At 43.9% G+C, this 26,851-nt stretch overlaps 1 protein-coding gene across 1 annotated transcript; it reads left to right on the top strand.

Moving 5' to 3' along the window:
* The first annotated feature begins 1,957 nt into the window (after window positions 1-1,957).
* Window positions 1,958-26,506, top strand: LOC133617140 (recombining binding protein suppressor of hairless-like). The gene is made up of 11 exons (XM_061976910.1): window positions 1,958-2,477; window positions 2,903-2,941; window positions 4,822-4,917; window positions 4,978-5,143; window positions 7,289-7,463; window positions 12,382-12,519; window positions 14,963-15,075; window positions 23,916-24,056; window positions 25,451-25,606; window positions 25,726-25,829; window positions 25,895-26,506. Exons 1-11 carry the CDS (start codon window positions 2,458-2,460, stop codon window positions 26,175-26,177), a joined length of 1,431 nt encoding a protein of 476 aa, XP_061832894.1. The 5' UTR covers window positions 1,958-2,457; the 3' UTR covers window positions 26,178-26,506.
* Window positions 26,507-26,851: the final 345 nt, after the last annotated feature.

Here is a 26,851-nt window from a genome sequence, read left to right as displayed (position 1 = left end):
TAATGAAGACACGATGACTTCTTTTTACCAAACAACCAAATAAATAGCCATCCAAAAACATACTCAACTTACATGTGGTGACCTGAACATGACAATATTGCTATTATAAACCAAGTATACACAATATTCTTATTATAAAACAAGCTATTATAAACCAAGTATAGACAATATTGTTATTATAAGCGCTAACACAAACTATAGCAGTGATCCCAGAGTGCGAACTAGCTTATGCTGCTATATTGGCATATTGAGCTGCTGCATGGCCTCTGAGTTGGTGAAAGTTAATTCTAGATGATAAATCATGTCTCTCACCTGGATAGTAGAAGGTTGTGGACATAAACCCACAAGTTGGTCCAACTTTGACATCCAACTTAGACCCGCAGATGGCCAGAAAGACACGAAAAGACGCCTGTTTTTTTAGCCCTTTGTGTCAGCATCCCAGTGAGAGCAGACGTTGTACAGTAAGTGATTGTTTTATTATGTTGTCTGTCATGATTAGTAGTGTTGTTGTCCAAGGAAATAGTTAACCTTGTGATGCATCTGTGAAATAAATACTCCGCCATTTGATTAAAATTCATAAATATTACATGTTAATATGAATGTTATTACACTTATACTTAGATCATATAACAAGAGTTTGGATGTTTTTATAAATATTACATGTTAATATGAATGTTATTACACTTATACTTACATCATGTAACAAGAGTTTGGATGTTTTCAAGCACTTTATAGGAATAATTGATGGACTCATTGGCTCCATTGTCAGATGACTTGCTGGCATTTGTTTACGATTTAACTTTAACACCGACCAGAAATGTAATATTCAACTGACAATGTACATCAACTACTGACTGTTGGGAGTTTATCTACAACATGTTAGTGACTAAACATTGTTGGGAGTTTATTTACAACATGTTAGTGACTAAACACTGTTAGGAGTTTATTTACAACATGTTAGTGACTAAATATTGTTTGGAGTTTATTTACAACATGCTAGTGACTAAACACTTTTGGGAGTTTATTTACAACTTGTTAGTGACTAAACACTGTTGGGAGTTTATTTACAACATGTTAGTGACTAAACATTGTTGGGAGTTTATTTACAACATGTTAGTGACTAAACATTGTTGGGAGTTTATTTACAACATGTTAGTGACTAAACATTGTTGGGAGTTTATTTACAACATGTTAGTGACTAAACATTGTTGGGAGTTTATTTACAACATGTTAGTGACTAAACATTGTTGGGAGTTTATTTACAACTTGTTAGTGACTAAACATTGTTGGGAGTTTATTTACAACATGTTAGTGACTAAACATTGTTGGGAGTTTATTTACAACTTGTTAGTGACTAAACATTGTTGGGAGTTTATTTACAACTTGTTAGTGACTAAACATTGTTGGGAGTTTATTTACAACTTGGTAGTGACTAAACACTGTTGGGAGTTTATTTACAACATGTTAGTGACTAAACATTGTTGGGAGTTTATTTACAACATGTTAGTGACTAAACATTGTTGGGAGTTTATTTACAACATGTTAGTGACTAAACATTGTTGGGAGTTTATTTACAACATGTTAGTGACTAAACATTGTTGGGAGTTTATTTACAACATGTTAGTGACTAAACATGTTGGGAGTTTATTTACAACATGTTAGTGACTAAACATTGTTGGGAGTTTATTTACAACATGTTAGTGACTAAACATTGTTGGGAGTTTATTTACAACTTGTTAGTGACTAAACATTGTTGGGAGTTTATTTACAACATGTTAGTGACTAAACATTGTTGGGAGTTTATTTACAACTTGTTAGTGACTAAACATTGTTGGGAGTTTATTTACAACTTGTTAGTGACTAAACATTGTTGGGAGTTTATTTACAACATGTTAGTGACTAAACATTGTTGGGAGTTTATTTACAACATGTTAGTGACTAAACATTGTTGGGAGTTTATTTACAAGATGTTAGTGTCTAAACATTGTTGGGAGTTTATTTACAAACGTGAGTGATAAAAATGAAGCGCATCCACAGCTCCGTGATTGCGCAACACAGCGTGGGAACCAAGTGTTCGTGGACGTCCTTGTCAGAGGGGAAAAAAAGCGAGAGCTCGCATCGATCTCGCGAGAGCAGAGCTCGCCTTTCATTAGTGTGTATTGTGAGAATGTTCCTGTTCTCGCGCGACTTCACAACTTTCCCACGCTTGTTGTTTGCTGTCCTCGCCTCCCTCTCTCCTCCTCCTCACTCTTTCACTTCCTCACTCTTTCACCTCCTCACTCTTTCACTTCCTCACTCTTTCACCTCCTCACTCTTTCACCTCCTCACCAGCACAATTGTCTCCATTCTCCCTTCTCCTTGTCAAAGTGCTCCTGCGTGTAAAGTAGCGGCTCTGCGTGCGTGTCCTGGAGATCTCGCGATTGTTGGCGAGGGGGAGGGGGGAGGGTTCTTGTCAAGATGGCGCCCGTCGTCACCGGGTGAGTTTGTGTTGTTGATGTTTGTGTTTATATTTCATTATTAATACTTTTATCTTCCCAGCACCTTGTTGCCTTTCTTCTCCCTCTTTTCAGGGAGCTTACTTTGTGTTTCTTCTGGCCTGATAGTTTGACGCAGCGTGCTGTTTAAAAAGTTACTTTGCGACCTGTCACGTTTATTATTATTATTATTATTCATATTATATTATTATTTATATTCTTATTATATGAAGTCGTTAATGACTCACAGTGTGTCAAACTATAATCACCTTTTTGCTTGCTATGTTAGTGTACACTAAAGTTGTTCATTTAGTGTACACTACTATTATTTTCTCTTCTTTTACATTCTTTTACTTGTAATTATTACCAACACTAAATGTTCTTAACTTGCTTTTAAACCTTTTTACCCTCAATGTTGTTCTTTTTAGCAAGTTTGGAGAGCGATGTCAGCCTCAGCGTTTAACAAGGTAAACAAACTTACTACAACTAGACTATTCATCACATTGTGGATTAATCATGATTAATAACTACAACTAGGACCATTCATCACATTGTGGATTAATCATGATTAATAACGACAACTAGGACTATTCATCACATTGTGGATTAATCATGATTAATAACTACAACTAGATGAGGTGGCGTCTTGTCCAGGGTGTACCCCGCCTTCCGCCCGATTGTAGCTGAGATAGGCTCCAGCGCCCCCCGCGACCCCAAAAGGGAATAAGCGGTAGAAAATGGATGGATGGATAGACTATTCATCACATTGTGGATTAATCATGATTAATAACTACATCTAGACTATTCATCACATTGTGGATTAATCATGATTAATAACTACAACTAGACTATTCATCACATTGTGGTTTAATCATGATTAATAACTACATCTAGACTATTCATCACATTGTGGATTAATCATGATTAATAACTACAACTAGACTATTCATCACATTGTGGATTAATCATGATTACTAACTACAACTAGACTATTCATCACATTGTGGATTAATCATGATTAATAACTACAACTAGGACCATTCATCACATTGTGGATTAATCATGATTAATAAGTACAAGTAGACTATTCATCACATTGTGGATTAATCATGATTAATAACTACATCTAGAGACTATTCATCACATTGTGGATTAATCATGATTAATAACTACATCTAGACTATTCATCACATTGTGGATTAATCATGATTAATAACTACATCTAGACTTCATCACATTGTGGATTAATCATGATTAATAACTACAACTAGGACCATTCATCACATTGTGGATTAATCATGATTAATAACTACATCTAGAGACTATTCATCACATTGTGGATTAATCATGATTAATAACTACATCTAGACTATTCATCACATTGTGGATTAATCATGATTAATAACTACAACTAGGACCATTCATCACATTGTGGATTAATCATGATTAATAACTACAACTAGGACCATTCATCACATTGTGGATTAATCATGATTAATAACTACATCTAGACTATTCATCACATTGTGGATTAATCATGATTAATAACAATGATCCTTGACGTCACGTGCATGCGCAGTGGGATAAAGTGAAAACAAAATAAGTTGACCACATTCCGTAAATAAACAAGGAAGTCACTACTACTCCTACTACTTTGCAAAATAAAAGCCACCACATCTTAAAAAGGAGTGTTTTTTTAACGTGAAAACAAATGAATATACGAATAGTAATATAATGTATGCATGGATCTATTTAGTGTAATATCTTTGGGAGGGTTGTAATCTTTTCATGGCTGTTAAGTTATCTAGTTAGCTTTACTTTTCAACTCACTTAGGTAAACAACTTATAACATGGAAGTAAATACACCACACACATATTCACTCCTTCAACATTTCATTAGCTATTATTAGCTATTTTTTTATAAATTAAAGTATATAGGTGTGTGTGTGTGTATATATATATATGTATATATATATATATAAATATGTATGTATGTATTACATATAGTCTATTATTTTGGCACTATTGACTAATGATGCATTGACAATTTGTCGGGCAATGACAGAGTCACCGTGACAGCGGTGCAATAAGGGGCGTGGTGATGAAGCATCTACTTCGGCTAGCGTCTTTTGCTGCGCACACGAGTAACGTAGCTCGCCAAAGATGGCGTAAAAGTGGCAAAGAGGTGGCATCGTGTTGAGACTGCAGTGACATTTGAAAAGATGGGATTGGGACTACTTCCTGATGTGGTCTGAATCAGATAGCCCAAGATCCCATTTGAAGACTGGCATGAAACGTGGGTGTCAATGGAGCAGGAACTCTGCCAACATGTGTTTGCTTCTTTCAGGGAGGCCATGAGGACGTACTTGAAGGAGAAAGATGATCAAACAGTCCTCATACTTCATGCAAAGGTTGCTCAGAAGTCCTACGGCAATGAGAAAAGGTGAGACTCTTCTTGTCTTCATAGAAGATTTCTTTGGCTCACGTCTTTCTCCTCCATCAGGTTCTTCTGTCCTCCACCCTGCGTCTACCTGCTGGGCAGTGGCTGGCAGAAGAAGATGGAGAGGATGGAGAAGGAGGGCTGCACCGAGCAGGAGTCCCAGACCTGTGCCTTCATCGGGATTGGCAACAGTGAGCAGGAGATGCAGCAGCTCAACCTGGAGGGAAAGGTGAGGACACACAAGACCTGATCCTTCAGAAGGTCACTTACAGGACTTGTGTCCCATCATCTCTCTTCTGGAGTTAACAACCTGGAGGGAAAGGTGAGGAGACACAAGACCTGATCCTTCAGAAGGTCCCTTACAGGACTTGTGTCCCATCATCTCTCTTCTGGAGTTAGCAACATGTCTAAAGTCACACATGCTGGAGTGTTGGCTTCACCCGTGTAGCAAGTCAGAGGATGGCTCCGCCCCCGCGTTGTTTGCCCCGCTCTCTTGTCTGCAGGCGACTAAATGAAGTGTTGGCATATCTGAAGGTTGTTAAACCCAACACTTTGGTTCCACTCTGTTTTGTTTACAAACCCCGTTTCCATATGAGTTGGGAAATTGTGTTAGATGTAAATATAAACGGAATACAATGATTTGCAAATCCTTTTCAACCCATATTGAGTTGAATGCACTACAACAGACCTGGACATTCTGCGGCCCGCGGGCCACATCCGGCCCTTTGTGCGTCCCTGTCCGGCCCGCGTGAGGCCAATCATAAATTACAAAATACATTTTAAAAAGTATATGTCGAGTGTGCAATACAACGGTGCTGCTTTTGTTTTGAAAAGCGTTATTTGTATTACCGGTACTTCCGTGTGGACGTATGCTCGTGAGTGAATGTGAACAGCGGCAATCACAAATTACAAAATAAAGTTTAAAAAACATCTATGTCGTGCGCGCAATACAACTGTGCTGCTTTTATTTTGAAAAGTGTTTTTTATGGACCTATGTCCGGGTGTAACCTGTGACTGAAGGTGCACAGCGACAAGTGATGAGACGCTAAAAAGAGAAAAGTTGATGAGGAATGGCGTGTTTCCAACAAGACGTGGACAGCCAAGTATTTCTTTACAGAAATGAAAGGTAAAGCCGTGTGCTTAATGTGTGCTACACACCTTGCTGTGTTTAAAGAATATAGTTTGAATCGCCACTACACGACGAAGCACCAGGAAAAATAGTGGAATCTGTCTGATGAAGCGTGCGCAAGGGAGGCTGATGCGTTGATGGTAAAACTGCAAACCCAACAAGGACTTTTTGCCATATTTCACACCCCCAGAGATGCAGCCGTCAGGACAAGTTTCGTAATTTCTCACAAAATCGCCAGAAAAAGTAAGGCGTTTTCTGACAGAGAGTTTATTAAGGAGTGCTTATTGGACTCTGTTGCGCTGATATAACAGGTGTTGTGCCGGATAATGCACCCCCGGCGTAGAATGCACCCCCTGACGGGAGTGTTATATCAACTAAAGCCCACACTTAAAGTTTCCACGTGCAAGATTGAATCTATTTAAAAAAGTTATTTAATAAGAAGCCAAAAGTGCAAAAAGAATAATGTTCGTGTTGGAGGAGTTGTGAATGAATGAAATATGAAATCCGTGCTGCAGTCGCTGCTGGGCCACAACATTAGGTACACCTGCAGACTGCAGCACGGATTTCATATTTCACAAGTTAAGTTCTACCTCTACATCAGTGTTGTGATGTTCTACGTGTGTGTGTGTGTCCACCAGCACTTCTGTGCAGCTAAGACATTGTACATCAGTGTTGTGATGTTCTACATGTGTGTGTGTGTGTGTCCACCAGCACTTCTGTGCAGCTAAGACATTGTACATCAGTGTTGTGATGTTCTACATGTGTGTGTGTGTGTCCACCAGCACTTCTGTGCAGCTAAGACATTGTACATCAGTGTTGTGATGTTCTACATGTGTGTGTGTGTCCAGCAGCACTTCTGTGCAGCTAAGACATTGTACATCAGTGTTGTGATGTTCTACATGTGTGTGTGTGTGTGTGTGTGTGTGTGTGTGTGTGTGTGTGTGTGTGTGTGTGTCCACCAGCACTTCTGTGCAGCTAAGACATTGTACATCAGTGTTGTGATGTTCTACATGTGTGTGTGTGTGTGTGTCCACCAGCACTTCTGTGCAGCTAAGACATTGTACATCAGTGTTGTGATGTTCTACATGTGTGTGTGTGTGTGTGTGTGTGTGTGTGTGTGTGTGTGTGTGTGTGTGTGTGTGTGTGTGTGTGTGTGTGTGTGTGTGTCCACCAGCACTTCTGTGCAGCTAAGACATTGTACATCAGTGTTGTGATGTTCTACATGTGTGTGTGTGTGTCCACCAGCACTTCTGTGCAGCTAAGACATTGTACATCAGTGACACAGACAAGAGGAAACACTTCATGCTGTCAGTCAAGATGTTGCATGGCAACAGTGCCAACATTGGAGTGTTCCTCAGCAAGAGAATCAAAGTCATCTCCAAACCTTCCAAGAAGAAACAATCCTTGAAGAACGCTGACTGTAAGGTTCCACACACACGCATCCTCCTCTTCCTCCTCATTGTGCATCCTCCTCCTCATGTTTGTCTCTCATTGTGCATCCTCCTCCTCCTCATTGAGCATCCTCCTCCTCATGTTTGTCTCTCATTGTGCATCCTCCTCCTCCTCATTGTGCATCCTCCTCCTCATGTTTGTCTCTCATTGAGCATCCTCCTCCTCATGTTTGTCTCTCATTGTGCATCCTCCTCTTCCTCATTGTGCATCCTCCTCCTCATGTTTGTCTCTCATTGAGCATCCTCCTCCTCCTCATTGTGCATCCTCCTCCTCATGTTTGTCTCTCATTGTGCATCCTCCTCCTCATTGTGCATCCTCCTCCTCATGTTTGTTTCTCATTGAGCATCCTCCTCCTCATGTTTGTCTCTCATTGTGCATCCTCCTCCTCATGTTTGTCTCTCATTGTGCATCCTCCTCCTCCTCATTGTGCATCCTCCTCCTCATGTTTGTCTCTCATTGAGCATCCTCCTCCTCATGTTTGTCTCTCATTGTGCATCCTCCTCCTCATCATTGTGCATCCTCCTCCTCATGTTTGTCTCTCATTGTGCATCCTCCTCCTCCTCATTGTGCATCCTCCTCCTCATGTTTGTCTCTCATTGTGCATCCTCCTCCTCCTCATTGTGCATCCTCCTCCTCATGTTTGTCTCTCATTGTGCATCCTCCTCCTCATGTTTGTCTCTCATTGTGCATCCTCCTCCTCCTCATTGTGTATCCTCCTCCTCCTCATTGTGCATCCTCCTCCTCATGTTTGTCTCTCATTGAGCATCCTCCTCCTCATGTTTGTCTCTCATTGTGCATCCTCCTCCTCCTCATTGTGCATCCTCCTCCTCATGTTTGTCTCTCATTGAGCATCCTCCTCCTCCTCATTGTGCATCCTCCTCCTCATGTTTGTCTCTCATTGTGCATCCTCCTCCTCTTCATTGTGCATCCTCCTCCTCATGTTTGTTTCTCATTGAGCATCCTCCTCCTCATGTTTGTCTCTCATTGTGCATCCTCCTCCTCATGTTTGTCTCTCATTGTGCATCCTCCTCCTCCTCATTGTGCATCCTCCTCCTCATGTTTGTCTCTCATTGAGCATCCTCCTCCTCATGTTTGTCTCTCATTGTGCATCCTCCTCCTCATCATTGTGCATCCTCCTCCTCATGTTTGTCTCTCATTGTGCATCCTCCTCCTCATGTTTGTCTCTCATTGTGCATCCTCCTCCTCCTCATTGTGCATCCTCCTCCTCATGTTTGTCTCTCATTGAGCATCCTCCTCCTCATGTTTGTCTCTCATTGTGCATCCTCCTCCTCATCATTGTGCATCCTCCTCCTCATGTTTGTCTCTCATTGTGCATCCTCCTCCTCATGTTTGTCTCTCATTGTGCATCCTCCTCCTCCTCATTGTGCATCCTCCTCCTCATGTTTGTCTCTCATTGAGCATCCTCCTCCTCATGTTTGTCTCTCATTGTGCATCCTCCTCCTCCTCATTGTGCATCCTCCTCCTCATGTTTGTCTCTCATTGAGCATCCTCCTCCTCCTCATTGTGCATCCTCCTCCTCATGTTTGTCTCTCATTGTGCATCCTCCTCCTCCTCATTGTGCATCCTCCTCCTCATGTTTGTTTCTCATTGAGCATCCTCCTCCTCATGTTTGTCTCTCATTGTGCATCCTCCTCCTCATGTTTGTCTCTCATTGTGCATCCTCCTCCTCCTCATTGTGCATCCTCCTCCTCATGTTTGTCTCTCATTGAGCATCCTCCTCCTCATGTTTGTCTCTCATTGTGCATCCTCCTCCTCATCATTGTGCATCCTCCTCCTCATGTTTGTCTCTCATTGTGCATCCTCCTCCTCCTCATTGTGCATCCTCCTCCTCATGTTTGTCTCTCATTGTGCATCCTCCTCCTCCTCATTGTGCATCCTCCTCCTCATGTTTGTCTCTCATTGTGCATCCTCCTCCTCATGTTTGTCTCTCATTGTGCATCCTCCTTCTCCTCATTGTGTATCCTCCTCCTCCTCATTGTGCATCCTCCTCCTCATGTTTGTCTCTCATTGAGCATCCTCCTCCTCATGTTTGTCTCTCATTGTGCATCCTCCTCCTCCTCATTGTGCATCCTCCTCCTCATGTTTGTCTCTCATTGAGCATCCTCCTCCTCCTCATTGTGCATCCTCCTCCTCATGTTTGTCTCTCATTGTGCATCCTCCTCCTCCTCATTGTGCATCCTCCTCCTCATGTTTGTTTCTCATTGAGCATCCTCCTCCTCATGTTTGTCTCTCATTGTGCATCCTCCTCCTCATGTTTGTCTCTCATTGTGCATCCTCCTCCTCCTCATTGTGCATCCTCCTCCTCATGTTTGTCTCTCATTGAGCATCCTCCTCCTCATGTTTGTCTCTCATTGTGCATCCTCCTCCTCATCATTGTGCATCCTCCTCCTCATGTTTGTCTCTCATTGTGCATCCTCTTCCTCATGTTTGTCTCTCATTGTGCATCCTCCTCCTCCTCATTGTGCATCCTCCTCCTCATGTTTGTCTCTCATTGAGCATCCTCCTCCTCATGTTTGTCTCTCATTGTGCATCCTCCTCCTCATCATTGTGCATCCTCCTCCTCATGTTTGTCTCTCATTGTGCATCCTCCTCCTCATGTTTGTCTCTCATTGTGCATCCTCCTCCTCCTCATTGTGCATCCTCCTCCTCATGTTTGTCTCTCATTGAGCATCCTCCTCCTCATGTTTGTCTCTCATTGTGCATCCTCCTCCTCATCATTGTGCATCCTCCTCCTCATGTTTGTCTCTCATTGTGCATCCTCCTCCTCCTCATTGTGCATCCTCCTCCTCATGTTTGTCTCTCATTGTGCATCCTCCTCCTCCTCATTGTGCATCCTCCTCCTCATGTTTGTCTCTCATTGTGCATCCTCCTCCTCCTCATTGTGCATCCTCCTCCTCATGTTTGTCTCTCATTGTGCATCCTCCTCCTCCTCATTGTGCATCCTCCTCCTCATGTTTGTCTCTCATTGTGCATCCTTCTTCTCCTCATTGTGCATCCTCCTCATGTTTGTCTCTCATTGTGCATCCTCCTCCTCCTCATTGTGCATGCTCCTCCTCATGTTTGTCTCTCATTGTGCATCCTCCTCCTCCTCATTGTGCATCCTCCTCCTCATGTTTGTCTCTCATTGTGCATCCTCCTCCTCCTCATTGTGCATCCTCCTCCTCATGTTTGCATCTCATTGTGCATCCTCCTCCTCCTCATTGTGCATCCTCCTCCTCATGTTTGTCTCTCATTGTGCATCCTCCTCCTCATCATTGTGCATCCTCCTCCTCATGTTTGTCTCTCATTGTGCATCCTCCTCCTCCTCATTGTGCATCCTCCTCCTCATGTTTGTCTCTCATTGTGCATCCTCCTCCTCCTCATTGTGCATCCTCCTCCTCATGTTTGTCTCTCATTGTGCATCCTCCTCCTCCTCATTGTGCATCCTCCTCCTCATGTTTGTCTCTCATTATGCATCCTCCTCCTCATGTTTGTCTCTCATTGTGCATCCTCCTCCTCCTCATTGTGCTTCCTCCTTCTCATGTTTGTCTCTCATTGAGCATCCTCCTCCTCATGTTTGTCTCTCATTGTGCATCCTCCTCCTCCTCATTGTGCATCCTCCTCCTCATGTTTGTCTCTCATTGTGCATCCTCCTTCTCCTCATTGTGCATCCTCCTCCTCATGTTTGTCTCTCATTGTGCATCCTCCTCCTCCTCATTGTGCATCCTCCTCCTCATGTTTGTCTCTCATTGTGCATCCTCCTCCTCCTCATTGTGCATCCTCCTCCTCATGTTTGTCTCTCATTGTGCATCCTCCTCCTCCTCATTGTGCATCCTCCTCCTCATGTTTGTCTCTCATTGTGCATCCTTCTTCTCCTCATTGTGCATCCTCCTCATGTTTGTCTCTCATTGTGCATCCTCCTCCTCCTCATTGTGCATGCTCCTCCTCATGTTTGTCTCTCATTGTGCATCCTCCTCCTCCTCATTGTGCATCCTCCTCCTCATGTTTGTCTCTCATTGTGCATCCTCCTCCTCCTCATTGTGCATCCTCCTCCTCATGTTTGCATCTCATTGTGCATCCTCCTCCTCCTCATTGTGCATCCTCCTCCTCATGTTTGTCTCTCATTGTGCATCCTCCTCCTCATCATTGTGCATCCTCCTCCTCATGTTTGTCTCTCATTGTGCATCCTCCTCCTCCTCATTGTGCATCCTCCTCCTCATGTTTGTCTCTCATTGTGCATCCTCCTCCTCCTCATTGTGCATCCTCCTCCTCATGTTTGTCTCTCATTGTGCATCCTCCTCCTCCTCATTGTGCATCCTCCTCCTCATGTTTGTCTCTCATTATGCATCCTCCTCCTCATGTTTGTCTCTCATTGTGCATCCTCCTCCTCCTCATTGTGCTTCCTCCTTCTCATGTTTGTCTCTCATTGAGCATCCTCCTCCTCATGTTTGTCTCTCATTGTGCATCCTCCTCCTCCTCATTGTGCATCCTCCTCCTCATGTTTGTCTCTCATTGTGCATCCTCCTTCTCCTCATTGTGCATCCTCCTCCTCATGTTTGTCTCTCATTGTGCATCCTCCTCCTCCTCATTGTGCATCCTCCTCTTCATGTTTGTCTCTCATTGTGCATCCTCCTCTTCCTCCTCATTGTGCATCCTCCTCCTCATGTTTGTCTCTCATTGTGCATCCTCCTCGTGTTTGTCTCACATTGTGCATCCTCCTCCTCATGTTTGTCTCTCATTGTGCATCCTCCTCCTCCTCATTGTGCATCCTCCTCCTCATGCGTCTCTCTCTCTCTCTCATTGTGCATCCTCTCTCTGTCTCTCTCCCTCTCTCTCTCTCTCTCTCTCTCTCTCTCTCTCTCTCTCTCTCTCTCTCTCTCTCTCAGTGTGCATCGCATCAGGAACAAAGATTGCTCTCTTCAACCGCCTCCGCTCCCAGACAGTCAGCACCAGGTATCTTCACGTGGAGGGAGGAAACTTCCACGCCAGCTCCTTGCAGTGGGGAGCCTTCCATATACACCTGTGTGAGTCACACCTCTAACATGCATTGTGTCTTCTTCATCTGCACATGTTGTGTAACATGCATTGTGTCTTCTTCATCTGCACATGTTGTGTAACATGCATTGTGTCTTCTTCATCTGCACATGTTGTGTAACATCTTCTCATGTCTCATGCGTTGTATCTTCTTCACCTGCACGTATTGTGTAACATTTTCTCATGTCTCATGCATTTTCTTCATCTGCACATGTTGTGTAACATGCATTGTGTCTTCTTCATCTGCACATGTTGTGTAACATGCATTGTGTCTTCTTCATCTGCACATGTTGTGTAACATGCATTGTGTCTTCTTCATCTGCACATGTTGTGTAACATCTTCTCATGTCTGATGCATCGTATCTTCCTCATGTAACATCTTCTCATGTCTGATGCATTGTCTTCCTCATGTAACATCTTCTCATGTCTGATGCATTGTGTCTTCCTCATGTAACATCTTCTCATGTCTGATGCATCGTGTCTTCCTCATGTAACATCTTCTCATGTCTGATGCATTGTGTCTTCCTCATGTAACATCTTCTCATGTCTGATGCATCGTGTCTTCCTCATGTAACATCTTCTCATGTCTGATGCATCGTGTCTTCCTCATGTAACATCTTCTCATGTCTAATGCATTGTCTTCCTCATGTAACATCTTCTCATGTCTGATGCATCGTATCTTCCTCATGTAACATCTTCTCATGTCTGATGCATTGTGTGTTCCTCATGTAACATCTTCTCATGTCTGATGCATCGTGTCTTCCTCATGTAACATCTTCTCATGTCTGATGCATCATGTCTTCCTCATGTAACATCTTCTCATGTCTGATGCATCGTGTCTTCCTCATGTAACATCTTCTCATGTCTGATGCATCGTATCTTCCTCATGTAACATCTTCTCATGTCTGATGCATCGTGTCTTCCTCATGTAACATCTTCTCATGTCTGATGCATCGTGTCTTCCTCATGTAACATCTTCTCATGTCTGATGCATCGTGTCTTCCTCATGTAACATCTTCTCATGTCTGATGCATTGTGTCTTCCTCATGTAACATCTTCTCATGTCTGATGCATTGTGTGTTCCTCATGTAACATCTTCTCATGTCTGATGCATTGTGTGTTCCTCATGTAACATCTTCTCATGTCTGATGCATCGTGTCTTCCTCATGTAACATCTTCTCATGTCTGATGCATTGTGTCTTCCTCATGTAACATCTTCTCATGTCTGATGCATTGTGTCTTCCTCATGTAACATCTTCTCATGTCTGATGCATTGTGTCTTCCTCATGTAACATCTTCTCATGTCTGATGCATCGTGTCTTCCTCATGTAACATCTTCTCATGTCTGATGCATCGTGTCTTCCTCATGTAACATCTTCTCATGTCTGATGCATCGTGTCTTCTTCATGTAACATCTTCTCATGTCTGATGCATCGTGTCTTCCTCATGTAACATCTTCTAATGTTTGATGCATCGTGTCTTCCTCATGTAACATCTTCTCATGTCTGATGCATCGTGTCTTCCTCATGTAACATCTTCTCATGTCTGATGCATCGTGTCTTCCTCATGTAACATCTTCTCTGTCTGATGCATTGTGTCTTCCTCATGTAACATCTTCTCATGTCTGATGCATCGTGTCTTCCTCATGTAACATCTTCTCATGTCTGATGCATCGTGTCTTCCTCATGTAACATCTTCTCTGTCTGATGCATTGTGTCTTCCTCATGTAACATCTTCTCATGTCTGATGCATCGTGTCTTCCTCATGTAACATCTTCTCTGTCTGATGCATCGTGTCTTCCTCATGTAACATCTTCTCATGTCTGATGCATCGTGTCTTCCTCATGTAACATCTTCTCATGTCTGATGCATCGTGTCTTCCTCATGTAACATCTTCTCATGTCTGATGCATCGTGTCTTCCTCATGTAGCATCTTCTCATGTCTGATGCATTGTGTCTTCCTCATGTAACATCTTCTCATGTCTGATGCATCGTGTCTTCCTCATGTAACATCTTCTCATGTCTGATGCATCGTGTCTTCCTCATGTAACATCTTCTCATGTCTGATGCATCGTGTCTTCCTCATGTAACATCTTCTCATGTCTGATGCATTGTATCTTCCTCATGTAACATCTTCTCATGTCTGATGCATTGTGTCTTCCTCATGTAACATCTTCTCATGTCTGATGCATCGTGTCTTCCTCATGTAACATCTTCTCATGTCTGATGCATCGTGTCTTCCTCATGTAACATCTTCTCATGTCTGATGCATCGTGTCTTCCTCATGTAACATCTTCTCATGTCTGATGCATTGTGTCTTCCTCATGTAACATCTTCTCATGTCTGATGCATCGTGTCTTCCTCATGTAACATCTTCTCATGTCTGATGCATTGTGTCTTCCTCATGTAACATCTTCTCATGTGTTATTCCCAGTGGATGAAGAGGAGTCAGAAGGGGAGGAGTTTGCAGTGAGAGATGGTTACATCCACTATGGTCAGACGGTGAAGTTGGTGTGTTCTGTAACTGGCATGGCACTGCCCAGACTGGTATGTTCTCCTTTCTTTAGACTGCTATGTTCTCCTTTCTTTAGACTGCTATGTTCTCCTTTCTTTAGACTGCTATGTTCTCCTTTCTTTAGAAGAAGAATCAGAATCAGAATCAGCTTTATTGTCATTACGTAAGGTAACGAGATTGAGGCCATTCCATACAGTGCGATGTGTGCATGCTAGAAAAACAATGTGCAAATACCGTATTTTCCGCATCATAAGGCGCCCTGGGTTAAAAGCCGCGCCTTCAATGAACGGCATATTTCAAAACTTTGTCCACCAATAAGCCGCCCCATGTTGTAAGCCGCATCTAACTGCGCTAAAGGAATGTCAAAAAAACAGTCAGATAGGTCAGTCAAACTTTAATAATATATTAAAAACCAGCGTTCTAACAACTCTGTTCACTCCCAAAATGTACGCAAATGTGCAATCACAAACATACGTATATCAACATGGACAGAGCTGCGTGAAAAAAGCCACCCGGCCTCTTCGCGTAAACTTAAACTTACCTTAACCACTCGCTCATCTTTTCTTCATCCATCCCTTCGAGTTAGCTTTTATGATGACGCCGGCTGGAAAGGTCTCTTTTGGCAAGGTCTTCCTTTTGAATATCACCACGGGTGGAAGTTAGCATGGCAAGCTAGAACCACAGTGAAGGATGACTTCTCATTCCCTGTGGTGCGAATATTCACCGTACGTGCTCCCGTTCCACAGTGCGGTTCACAGGAATATCAGTTGCTGTGAAATACGGTAGTAATCCGTGTGCGGATGGAGAGATTGCGTCTTTTCATGAACCGGATCCTTGTCGCTTAGTAGGAGCCATTTTGTGGTCTTTACAGATGTAAACAGGAAATGAAACGTACGGTGATATCCGCGCGTTTTTTCTTCTTCTTCCGGGGGCGGGTGGTTGCTTACAGTAGAAGAAGAAGCGCTTCCTGTTCTATGGGGGCGGGTGCTTACCTTGGCGGTTGCTTGCGTAGAAGAAGAAGCGCTTCCTGTTCTACCGGGAAAAAAGATGGCGGCTGTTTACCTAAGTTGCGAGATCGAAACTTTATGAAAATGAATCTTAATATTTATCCATATATAAAGCGCACCGGGTTAAAAGCCGCACTGTCAGCTTTTGAGTAAATTTGTGGTTTTTAGGTGCGGCTAATGGTGCGGAAAATACGGTATATAAAAATTTAAAAAATGTAGAAGTGCAATGAATATGGTGTGAAATGAATATATACATGAAAAAACAAAACAAAAACAGGGTGGTTGGTGGAATGGGTTATTGCACCGAAGAGAAGGCAGTTATGAGGGACAATGGGGCAGTCCGTTCAGGATGGTTATGGCCCTGGGGAAGAAGCTGTTCTTTAGCCTGTTTGTTTTGGTTTTAATGCACCTGTAGAGCTTCCCAAAGGGCAGCAGGTGGAACAGGTCAGAGCCAGGGTGGGTGCTGTCCTTGATGATGGCACTGGCTCTGTTGAGGCAGCGGGAGGTGTAGATGTCCGTCAGAGAGGGGAGAGGGCGGCCGATGATCTTCTGAGCCGTCTTGACCACTCTTTGCAGCCTCTCCCTGTCTGCTGCAGTGCAGCTGCCGTACCATACCGTAATACAGTAGGTCAGCAGGCTCTCGATGGACGAGCGGTAGAAGGTCAGCAGCAGGTCAGGCTTCAGGTTGTACTTCCCGAGGACTCTAAGGAAGTGTAGCCGCTGCTGAGCCTTCTTGATGATTGATGTGGTGTTGACTGTCCAGGAGAAGTCATTAGAGATGTGGACTCCAAGGTACCTGAAGGTGTGGACCCTCTCTACACGCTCGCCGTTGATGTAGAGGGGGGCAGGGTCGGTGCTGCTCCTCCTGAAGTCGACGATGATCTCTCTGGTCTTGCTGGTGTTGAGAGCGAGGTTGTTCTCCGAAGACCAGGCCGTCAGCTTCAGGACCTCCTCTCTGTAGGCAGCCTCGTCACCCCTGGAGATGAGCCCGACCACTGTGGTATCGTCGGCGAACTTGACGGTAAGGTTGTCACTGTGGGCCGGACTGCAGTCATGGGTGTAAAGGCAGTAGAGGAGGGGGCTCAGCACACAGCCCTGTGGGGAGCCGATGCTCAGCGTGCGGGAGGATGAGAGGTGCGGGCCAAGTCTCACATTCTGGGGTCGGTCCGTTAGGAAGTCCCTTATCCAGGCGTTTGTGAGAGGGGGGAGGCCAAGAGTGTCCAGTTTATTGCAGAGTCTGTCCGGGATTATTGTATTGAAGGCAGAGCTATAGTCCACAGAGAGCATCCGGACGTAGCTCTGCTGCTGCTCCAGGTGGTTCAGAGCAGAGTGGAGAGCAACAGCGATGGCGTCCTCTGTGGACCTGTTCGCCCGGTATGCGAACTGGTGGGGGTCGAAGTCTGGAGGGATATGGTCCTTGATGTGCTGGAGAACAAGTCGCTCGAAGCACTTCATGATTACCGGAGTGAGGGCCACTGGTCGGTAATCATTCAGGCTGGTGATGGGAGACTTCTTCGGCACCGGGATTATTGTAGATGACCTCAGGCAGGATGTGATGACTGCCTGAGCCAGGGAGAGGTTGAAGATCCTGGTGAGGGGGGGAGCGAGCTGGTGGGCGCACGTCCTGAGCACCTTTCCAGGTACTCCGTCTGGTCCGGTAGCCTTCCTGGGGTTCACAGCCAGGAGCACTCGTCTGACACTGTGCTCCTGTACAGTGAGTGGAGTGGCGCCGGAGCCCGGTGGGGGCGGGGGCAGGGCTGGAGCAGATGAGTGTCGCTGGGGGGTTTCGAAACGGGCAAAGAAACAGTTAAGCTCCTCTGCCAGTGTCGCACTCTGATCCGCAGTTGTCATATTGCAGCCTCTGAAGTTCGTGATGTCATGAATGCCCCGCAACACCTCCCGTGAGTTTTTGCTGGACAGATGGGACTCTATGCACCTCCTGTGGTCCGCCTTTGCTTTTTTAATCCCTCTCTTCAGGTCGGCTCTAGCAACACTGTACAGTGCCCTGTCCCCTGACCTGAAGGCTGCGTCGCGGGCCCTGAGGAGTGTGCGGACCTGGCTGGTCATCCAGGGTTTCTTGTTGGGGTAAACCCGGATGGTTTTTTCCACAGTCACATTCCCGATGCAGAACTTTATGTAGTCCAGCACCGTTCCTGTGGCTGTCTCCAGCTCCTGTTGTTGGAAGAGGTCCCAGTCTGTGTGTTGGAAGCAGTCCTGAAGTTTGGGGAGTGCATCGTCAGGCCAAGTCATAACAGTCTTTGTGATAGGCCTGGCCTGGCGTCTGATGGGGGTGTAGGTAGGAGAGAGCAGGAGGGAAAGATGGTCTGACTGTCCAAGCTGGGGGAGGGGTGTAGCTCTGTACGCGTGCTTTATGTTGGTATACACGTGGTCCAGGGTGTTCTTGCCCCTTGTAGAACACTTCACGTGCTGGTAGAACTTAGGGAGTACAGTCTTCAGATTGGCCTTATTAAAATCCCCTGCTATGATATGAACACCGTCGGGGTGGGCCTGCTGCTGTTCGTTGACGGTGTTCAGCAGAAGAGAGAGCGCTGTGTTTACTTTGGCGTCCGGTGGAATATACACAGCTGTGATGATAACAACAGACAGCTCTCTCGGGAGAAAAAAAGGCCGACATCTAACAGACATGTACTCCACGTCCGGGCAACAGTGCTGTTCAGTGATTGTCCCGTTGTTGCACCAGTTCTCATGCACGTAAATACAGAGCCCCCCTCCTCTGCTCTTACCGGAGTCCTTAGTTCTGTCCCGGCGGAGCAGAGTGCGTCCGGCTAGCTGCATGCTAGCATCGGGTATTTCCGGGTGAAGCCAGGTTTCGGTGATAATCATAGCACAACAGTCCCGAACATAGCGGTTTCCAGCAAGTTGTAACTCCAGGTCGTCCATCTTCTGTACAAGGGATCTGGCATTAGAGAGGAACAGGCTCGGTAGAGGTGGCTTGTGGGGTTGTTTCCTAAGCCTGAGCAAGACGCCGGACCTGCGGCCACGCTTCTGCTTCCTCTCCCTCCTCCGTCTGCGCCGTCTCCCAGACCCGACAACAAACCACGGAGAGCCCTGTGCTCTCGCTATGTCATCTGGGATGTTGTGCTCGTGGTGAAAGTCGCTCGAAACAGATATCTGGTGCGAGTTACCGATATCCAAGAGTGACTGGCGGGTGTACCGGGTGTTTGCAGTACAGGTGGTGCACAAAAGGAAAAAAAACATGAAGAAAAGAAGGAAGAAAGAGCACTGAAATGGAGAGCCGTAAGCCGCTGCGTCTGTGCGCGCCGCCATCTTGAAAAAAAAAAAAGACTGCTATGTTCTCCTTTCTTTTGACTGCTATGTTCTCCTTTCTTTAGACTGCTATGTTCTCCTTTCTTTAGAGTGCCATGTTCTCCTTTCTTTAGACTGCTATGTTCTCCTTTCTTTAGAGTGCTATGTTCTCCTTTCTTTAGAGTGCCATGTTCTCCTTTCTTTAGACTGCTATGTTCTCCTTTCTTTAGACTGCTAAGTTCTCCTTTCTTTAAACTGCTATGTTCTCCTTTCTTTAGACTGCTATGTTCTCCTTTCTTTAGACTGCTATGTTCTCCTTTCTTTAGACTGCTATGTTCTCCTTTCTTTAGACTGCTATGTTCTCCTTTCTTTAGACTGCTATGTTCTCCTTTCTTTAGACTGCTATGTTCTCCTTTCTTTAGACTGCTATGTTCTCCTTTCTTTAGACTGCTATGTTCTCCTTTCTTTAGACTGCTATGTTTTCCTTTCTTTAGACTGCTATGTTCTCCTTTCTTTTGACTGCTATGTTCTCCTTTCTTTAGAGTGCTACGTTCTCCTTTCTTTAGACTGCTATGTTTTACTTTCTTTTGACTGCTATGTTCTCCTTTCTTTAGAGTGCTATGTTCTCCTTTCTTTAGACTGCTATGTTCTCCTTTCTTTAGACTGCTAAGTTCTCCTTTCTTTAAACTGCTATGTTCTCCTTTCTTTAGACTGCTATGTTCTCCTTTCTTTAGACTGCTATGTTCTCCTTTCTTTAGACTGCTATGTTCTCCTTTCTTTAGACTGCTATGTTCTTCTTTCTTTAGACTGCTATGTTCTCCTTTCTTTAAACTGCTATGTTCTCCTTTCTTTAGAGTGCTATGTTCTCCTTTCTTTAGCGTGCTATGTTCTCCTTTCTTTAAACTGCTATGTTCTCCTTTCTTTAGAGTGCTATGTTCTCCTTTCTTTAGACTGCTAAGTTCTCCTTTCTTTAAACTGCTATGTTCTCCTTTCTTTAGACTGCTATGTTCTACTTTCTTTTGACTGCTATGTTCTCCTTTCTTTAGAGTGCTATGTTCTCCTTTCTTTAGAGTGCTATGTTCTCCTTTCTTTAGACTGCTATGTTCTCCTTTCTTTAAACTGCTATGTTCTCCTTTCTTTAGACTGCTATGTTCTCCTTTCTTTAGACTGCTATGTTCTCCTTTCTTTAGACTGCTATGTTCTCCTTTCTTTAGACTGCTATGTTCTCCTTTCTTTGACTGCTATGTTCTACTTTCTTTAGACTGCTATGTTCTCCTTTCTTTAGACTGCTATGTTCTCCTTTCTTTAGACTGCTATGTTTTCCTTTCTTTAGACTGCTATGTTCTTCTTTCTTTAAACTGCTATGTTCTCCTTTCTTTAGACTGCTATGTTCTCCTTTCTTTAGACTGCTATGTTCTCCTTTCTTTAGACTGCTATGTTCTCCTTTCTTTAGACTGCTATGTTCTCCTTTCTTTAGAGTGCTATGTTCTCCTTTCTTTAGAGTGCTATGTTCTCCTTTCTTTAGACTGCTAAGTTCTCCTTTCTTTAGACTGCTATGTTCTCCTTTCTTTAGACTGCTATGTTATCCTTTCTTTAGACTGCTATGTTCTCCTTTCTTTAGACTGCTATGTTCTACTTTCTTTAGACTGCTATGTTTTCCTTTCTTTAGACTGCTATGTTCTCCTTTCTTTTGACTGCTATGTTCTCCTTTCTTTAGAGTGCTACGTTCTCCTTTCTTTAGACTGCTATGTTCTACTTTCTTTTGACTGCTATGTTCTCTTTTCTTTAGACTGCTATGTTCTCCTTTCTTTAGAGTGCTATGTTCTCCTTTCTTTAGACTGCTATGTTCTCCTTTCTTTAGACTGCTAAGTTCTCCTTTCTTTAAACTGCTATGTTCTTCTTTCTTTAGACTGCTATGTTCTCCTTTCTTTAGACTGCTATGTTCTCCTTTCCTTAGACTGCTATGTTCTCCTTTCTTTAGACTGCTATGTTCTCCTTTCTTTAGACTGCTATGTTCTCCTTTCTTTAGACTGCTATGTTCTCCTTTCTTTAGACTGCTATGTTCTCCTTTCTTTAAACTGCTATGTTCTCCTTTCTTTAGAGTGCTATGTTCTCCTTTCTTTAGCGTGCTATGTTCTCCTTTCTTTAAACTGCTATGTTCTCCTTTCTTTAGAGTGCTATGTTCTCCTTTCTTTAGACTGCTAAGTTCTCCTTTCTTTAAACTGCTATGTTCTCCTTTCTTTAGACTGCTATGTTCTACTTTCTTTTGACTGCTATGTTCTCCTTTCTTTAGACTACTATGTTCTCCTTTCTTTAGACTGCTATGTTCTCCTTTCTTTAGACTATGTTCTCCTTTCTTTAGACTGCTATGTTCTTCTTTCTTTAGACTGCTATGTTCTCCTTTCTTTAGACTGCTATGTTCTCCTTTCTTTAGACTGCTATGTTCTCCTTTCTTTAGAGTGCTATGTTCTCCTTTCTTTAGACTGCTATGTTCTCCTTTCTTTAGACTGCTATGTTCTCCTTTCTTTAGACTGCTATGTTCTCCTTTCTTCACACCACATGGACAACAATATGAAATGCTGGTACTGTGGGAAACTGAGCTTAAATTTGATGAACTTCTTCTGGGTTACGTGATCATGCTGATCAATGGAGGACTACATCTAGTCCAGGGGTGGGTAAACTATGGCCCGCGGGCCACAGCTGGCCCGTTAGACTTTTTGATCCGGCCCGCCAAAATATAAAACTGAATAGAGCAAATAGCGTAATAATTAGGACCACATGAATTGTCCTGTAATACCAAGCCATTCCACAGAGTGGCGCAATAGGACTGCAGAGTGAATGACTGATTGCACAGCCCAGGTAGACTTCTTCTACTGATACTGCTCTGACGCAACTTGCAATAATGCTAAAGAAAAGTCAAGTTGACAGCAAATGACAGGTGTTTACTAAGGAAAGAAGAAGTAAATCCACAAATGGCAGGTGTTTAGTCAAGAAAGAACAAATAAATCCACAAATGTCAGGTGTTTAGTCAGGAAAGAAGAAGTAAATATGTGTCCACTGTAGTCTAGACAAAGTCTGTATGTTTTATTTTCAAGAAGGTTAAAAAAGAAAGCAACATCATTTCTCCAGCAAGCACACTAACTCTGCAAAGAAGCAGTCAATGCAAGAACTAACTCAACTGTTCTTGCAATAGAGGACTTTCATGCACTCATGCTGAACATGCTACACATGTGAAGTGTTCCTTAAAGGCACACATACAGCACTATGAACTATGACACTAAATATTCAGTCAAAAAACACACAAACTCAGAGTCATGGTCAAAATCAGAAATAAAAGAATACATATTTTCACACATTCATCAGTCAGTCTGTTACATGGAAATATATTGCAGTTATCATCTCATATTTACACTAGGATTGCTGATTGCTATGTATACACACACACACACACACACACACACACACACACACACACACACGCACACACACACTGGGCGCCAGATATATTTGTACTGACCAATGTGGCCCCTGAGTCAAAATAATAGCCCAGGTCTGCTGTATGGTCATTACCAGGAGTAAAGTTCAAGTTAAAGTAGCAATGATTGTCACACACACACTAGGTGTGGTGAAATTTGTCCTCTGCATTTGACCCATCCCCTTGTTCACCCCCTGGGAGGTGAGGGGAGCAGTGAGCAGCAGCGGTGCCGCGCCCGGGAATCATTTTTGGTGATTTAACCCCCAATTCCAACCCTTGATGCTGAGTGCCAAGCAGGGAGGTAATGGCTCCCATTTTTTTAGTCTTTGGTATGACTCGGCCGGGGTTTGAACTCACAACCTACCGATCTCAAGGCGGACACTCTAACCACTAGGCCACTGAGTAGTAAAGTGCAGCTGACCCCTGGTGTGGGTGTTGTTGATTAAACCCTGCACAACACAGAGGAGAAGAACATGCTTACATGAAGAAGTGACGTGAATTATATTTATATAGCGCTTTTCTCTAGTGACTCAAAGCGCTTTACATAGTGAAAGCCAATATCTAAGTTCCATTTAAAGCAGTGTGGGTGGCACTGGGAGCAGTTGGGTAAAGTGTCTTGCCCAAGGACACAACAGCAGTGACTGGGATGGCGGAAGCGGGGATCGAACCTGCAACCGTCAAGTTGCTGGCACGGCCGCTCTACCAACCGAGCTATACCGCCCCATGGTGGTATATATACCAACATTCATGGTCACACATGAATGTTGGAGATGTGTGACCATGACTACTACAAGTAGTGGTTAGTGTGAACATGAACATACAACACTGCATCATGTGTGTGACTGTAACTACACAGCAGATGTAACAATCAAAGATACATCATCACATGAAGAATAATGACAAGTTAGTGATGTAACATCTCCATGTGTAGACCATACGTAAGGTGGACAAGCAGACGTAACAATCAAAGATACATCATCACATGAAGTATAATGACAAGTTAGTGATGTAACATCTCCATGTGTAGACCATACGTAAGGTGGACAAGCAGACGTAACAACCAAAGATACATCATCACATGAAGTATAATGACAAGTTAGTGATGTAACATCTCCATGTGTAGACCATACGTAAGGTGGACAAGCAGACAGCACTGATGGATGCAGATGACCCGGTGTCACAGCTCCACAAGTGTGCCTTCTACCTGAAGGACACGGAGAGGATGTACCTGTGTCTCTCACAGGACAGGATCATCCAGTACCAGGTCAGTGGTTCTTCATGGGACCTCGAATGGTTTACATCTAAAACACTCCCTGATGGTCTGGATCATGGGTGTCAAACTCTGGCCCGCAGGCCAAATTTGGTCCGCCGTGTAATTTCACTTGTCCCTTGAGGCGATATCAAATTAACACTAGAGCTGGCCTGCCGATTATATTCAGCGGCGGTGCTGTGGTTACACCGCATTCACCGCTAATTCTCATACTCCATGGGGACTTTGCCCTGCGATGAGGTGGCGACTTGTCCAGGGTGTACCCAGCCTTCCGACCCCAAAGGGAATAAGCGGTAGAAAATGGATGGATGGAACATTGTTGAAGCTGAGGCTGAAGATTTACAAATATGTTGTTTAACTGCTAACTGTTTAAAAATGCTGTTAAAAGTGTGTTTGCACAGTAAATGTTATGGCACTTTAATTCATAGGGCAGTACATTTCAAATGAATGGCCGTCAAGTTCTGAGAATGAACAAAGTGCATCGAGTTGAGTGAGATTCTCTGAAGGAACTTCATTATTAACATGGACTTTACATTCTAGTCCCCTGTAAAGGAAATCCCAGCAGTGAAGTGTTTTGTGCTTCACCCTTTCTTCTTTTTCTCCCTGATAAAAGAAAATGTTTCTGCTGTTACCTCAGAAATTGCCTGTTCGGATGTTATGATTGTGGCTCAGGGATTTGTATGTAGATGATATTTATTTCCCATAACAAACAGGATAACACTGCTGGCAGTGGCAATAAGCTTGAATGTTTGTATTGACATTTTTTGACTTGATTTTCATAAAATCTGCTACTGTTTAACAAGTACTGATTTAAATTGTGTTTGCACAACAAATGTTTTGGCGCTTTTGTTCATATGGGAGAATATTCCAATAAAGGTGCACTACACACTACTTTTGAGTTCATTATTGGGTTTGCGTGTACAATGCAGTTAATCGTGATTAATCGGAGAAATAGTGCGATTAATTCTGATAAAAAATCGAATCGTTGCCCAGCCATAATAAAAATATGATATAATATATCAGTATATATTATATACTGTATATATAATATGTAAATATTACATTTATGTTATATTTTATATTGCTACTATGGTACATTTTTGTCTATATTATACCTGCAATATCCTTTCCATTCTTACCCTTTCCATCCTTTGTAACTGAGCTACTGTGTGGAACAATTTCTCTTGTGGATCAATAAAGTTTACACCACATGTAAATAGGGTATTGTTGGTCCTTGTTGGATGATTTTAGAGGTCTTATAGTGTACCTCCATCAGCTGCCTTGCTGTATTAGAATGATTATTAGTTAGTTAGAATGCATAAAAAAAGAAAACCAAAAGTGTTTTTGTCCAAATTCCAACACCTGTGAAAGTTGTTGTGTTTGTTCAGGCTGCAGCCTGCATGAAGGAAGAGAAGAAGGAGATCATCAACGATGGAGCCTGCTGGACCATCATCAGCACTGACAAGGCAGAGTACACCTTCTATGAAGGCATGGGTCCTGTCAGCACACCTGTCACACCTGTCCCTGTGGTGGAGAGTCTGCAGGTACGCACGCCACCTTCACTCTGCACAACACCTTGCTTCATCTTCACACCTGTGTGTGTGTGTGTGTGTGTGTGTGTGTGTGTGTGTGTGTGTGTGTGTGTGTGTGTGTGTGTGTGCAGTTAAATGGTGGAGGAGATGTGGCCATGTTGGAGGTGACTGGTCACAACTTCACGCCCAACCTGAGGGTGTGGTTTGGAGACGTGGAGGCCGACACCATGTACAGGTGTGTGTGCAGGTGTGTGGCGTGTCACTCCCACATGTCTCACATGTCTTCTGTCTACCTGCCAGGTGTGGAGAGAGCATCCTGTGTGTGGTGCCCGACATTTCAGCCTTCAGGGAAGGATGGCGCTGGGTCCGTCAGCCCGTGCAGGTTCCTGTCACCTTGGTCCGTAACGATGGAATCATCTACGCCACCGCCCTCACCTTCACCTACACCTCGGAACCTGGCCCCCGGCCCCACTGCAGCGTGGCCGAGGCCATCCTGAGGGCCCGCAGCACCTCCCAGACTTCACCTTCTTCCTCCTCGTTAGGTGGGCCAGCTCATGGCCAGGTGGTCTATAGTGACACTTGATACTTGCAGTGGAGGAGGACCTTTCCACACACCTGGCTGCAGGTATGGACATCAGCTGTCTAGCTCCACCTAGTGGACCGTGGTGGAGCTGTCAGAAGAAGAATGTGCCTTTTTACTTTTATACCACTTGTTTTACTACACTTTTTATCATCGCTTGATGGCAATTGTATGTGACTAAGGTACCTTGTGAAGATGTAAGTTGTGTTGTTGAGAAGGACCACACCTCTCAATCACCACCTTAATAAACTTCATTGTGAAGATGTAAGTTGTGTTGTTGAGAAGGACCACACCTCTCACAATCACCACCTTAATAAACTTCATACATCAAAGTCAGCATGGTCTCTTTAAGGACACATGCTGTTCCTAATCAACTGTCCCTCTCCTGTCCTTTTCTCAGTTGAACACCACCCACTGTGTCCTGCAGGGGCAGTGTTGATCATGTCCACAGGTGCACCGCCCACTCTGTCCTGCAGGGGCAGTGTTGATCATGCCCACAGGTGCACCACCCACTTTGTCCTGCAGGGGCAGTGTTGGACATTTGCCACCTCGGCATGCTCCGCAGGCGAGAGGTCAGATCTGCTACTATTTTTAAATGTGTAAGGAAAGCTTACACCTCCTTAGACATCTGCTGGTGTCCTTCAAGCTGCCAGTGTCCAGAAGGAGTGGAACAGGCT

This window comes from Nerophis lumbriciformis, linkage group LG16, assembly GCF_033978685.3.
Source record: "Nerophis lumbriciformis linkage group LG16, RoL_Nlum_v2.1, whole genome shotgun sequence".
Lineage (NCBI taxonomy): Eukaryota > Metazoa > Chordata > Actinopteri > Syngnathiformes > Syngnathidae > Nerophis > Nerophis lumbriciformis.
This window is presented reverse-complemented; position numbering and strand designations above follow the sequence as displayed.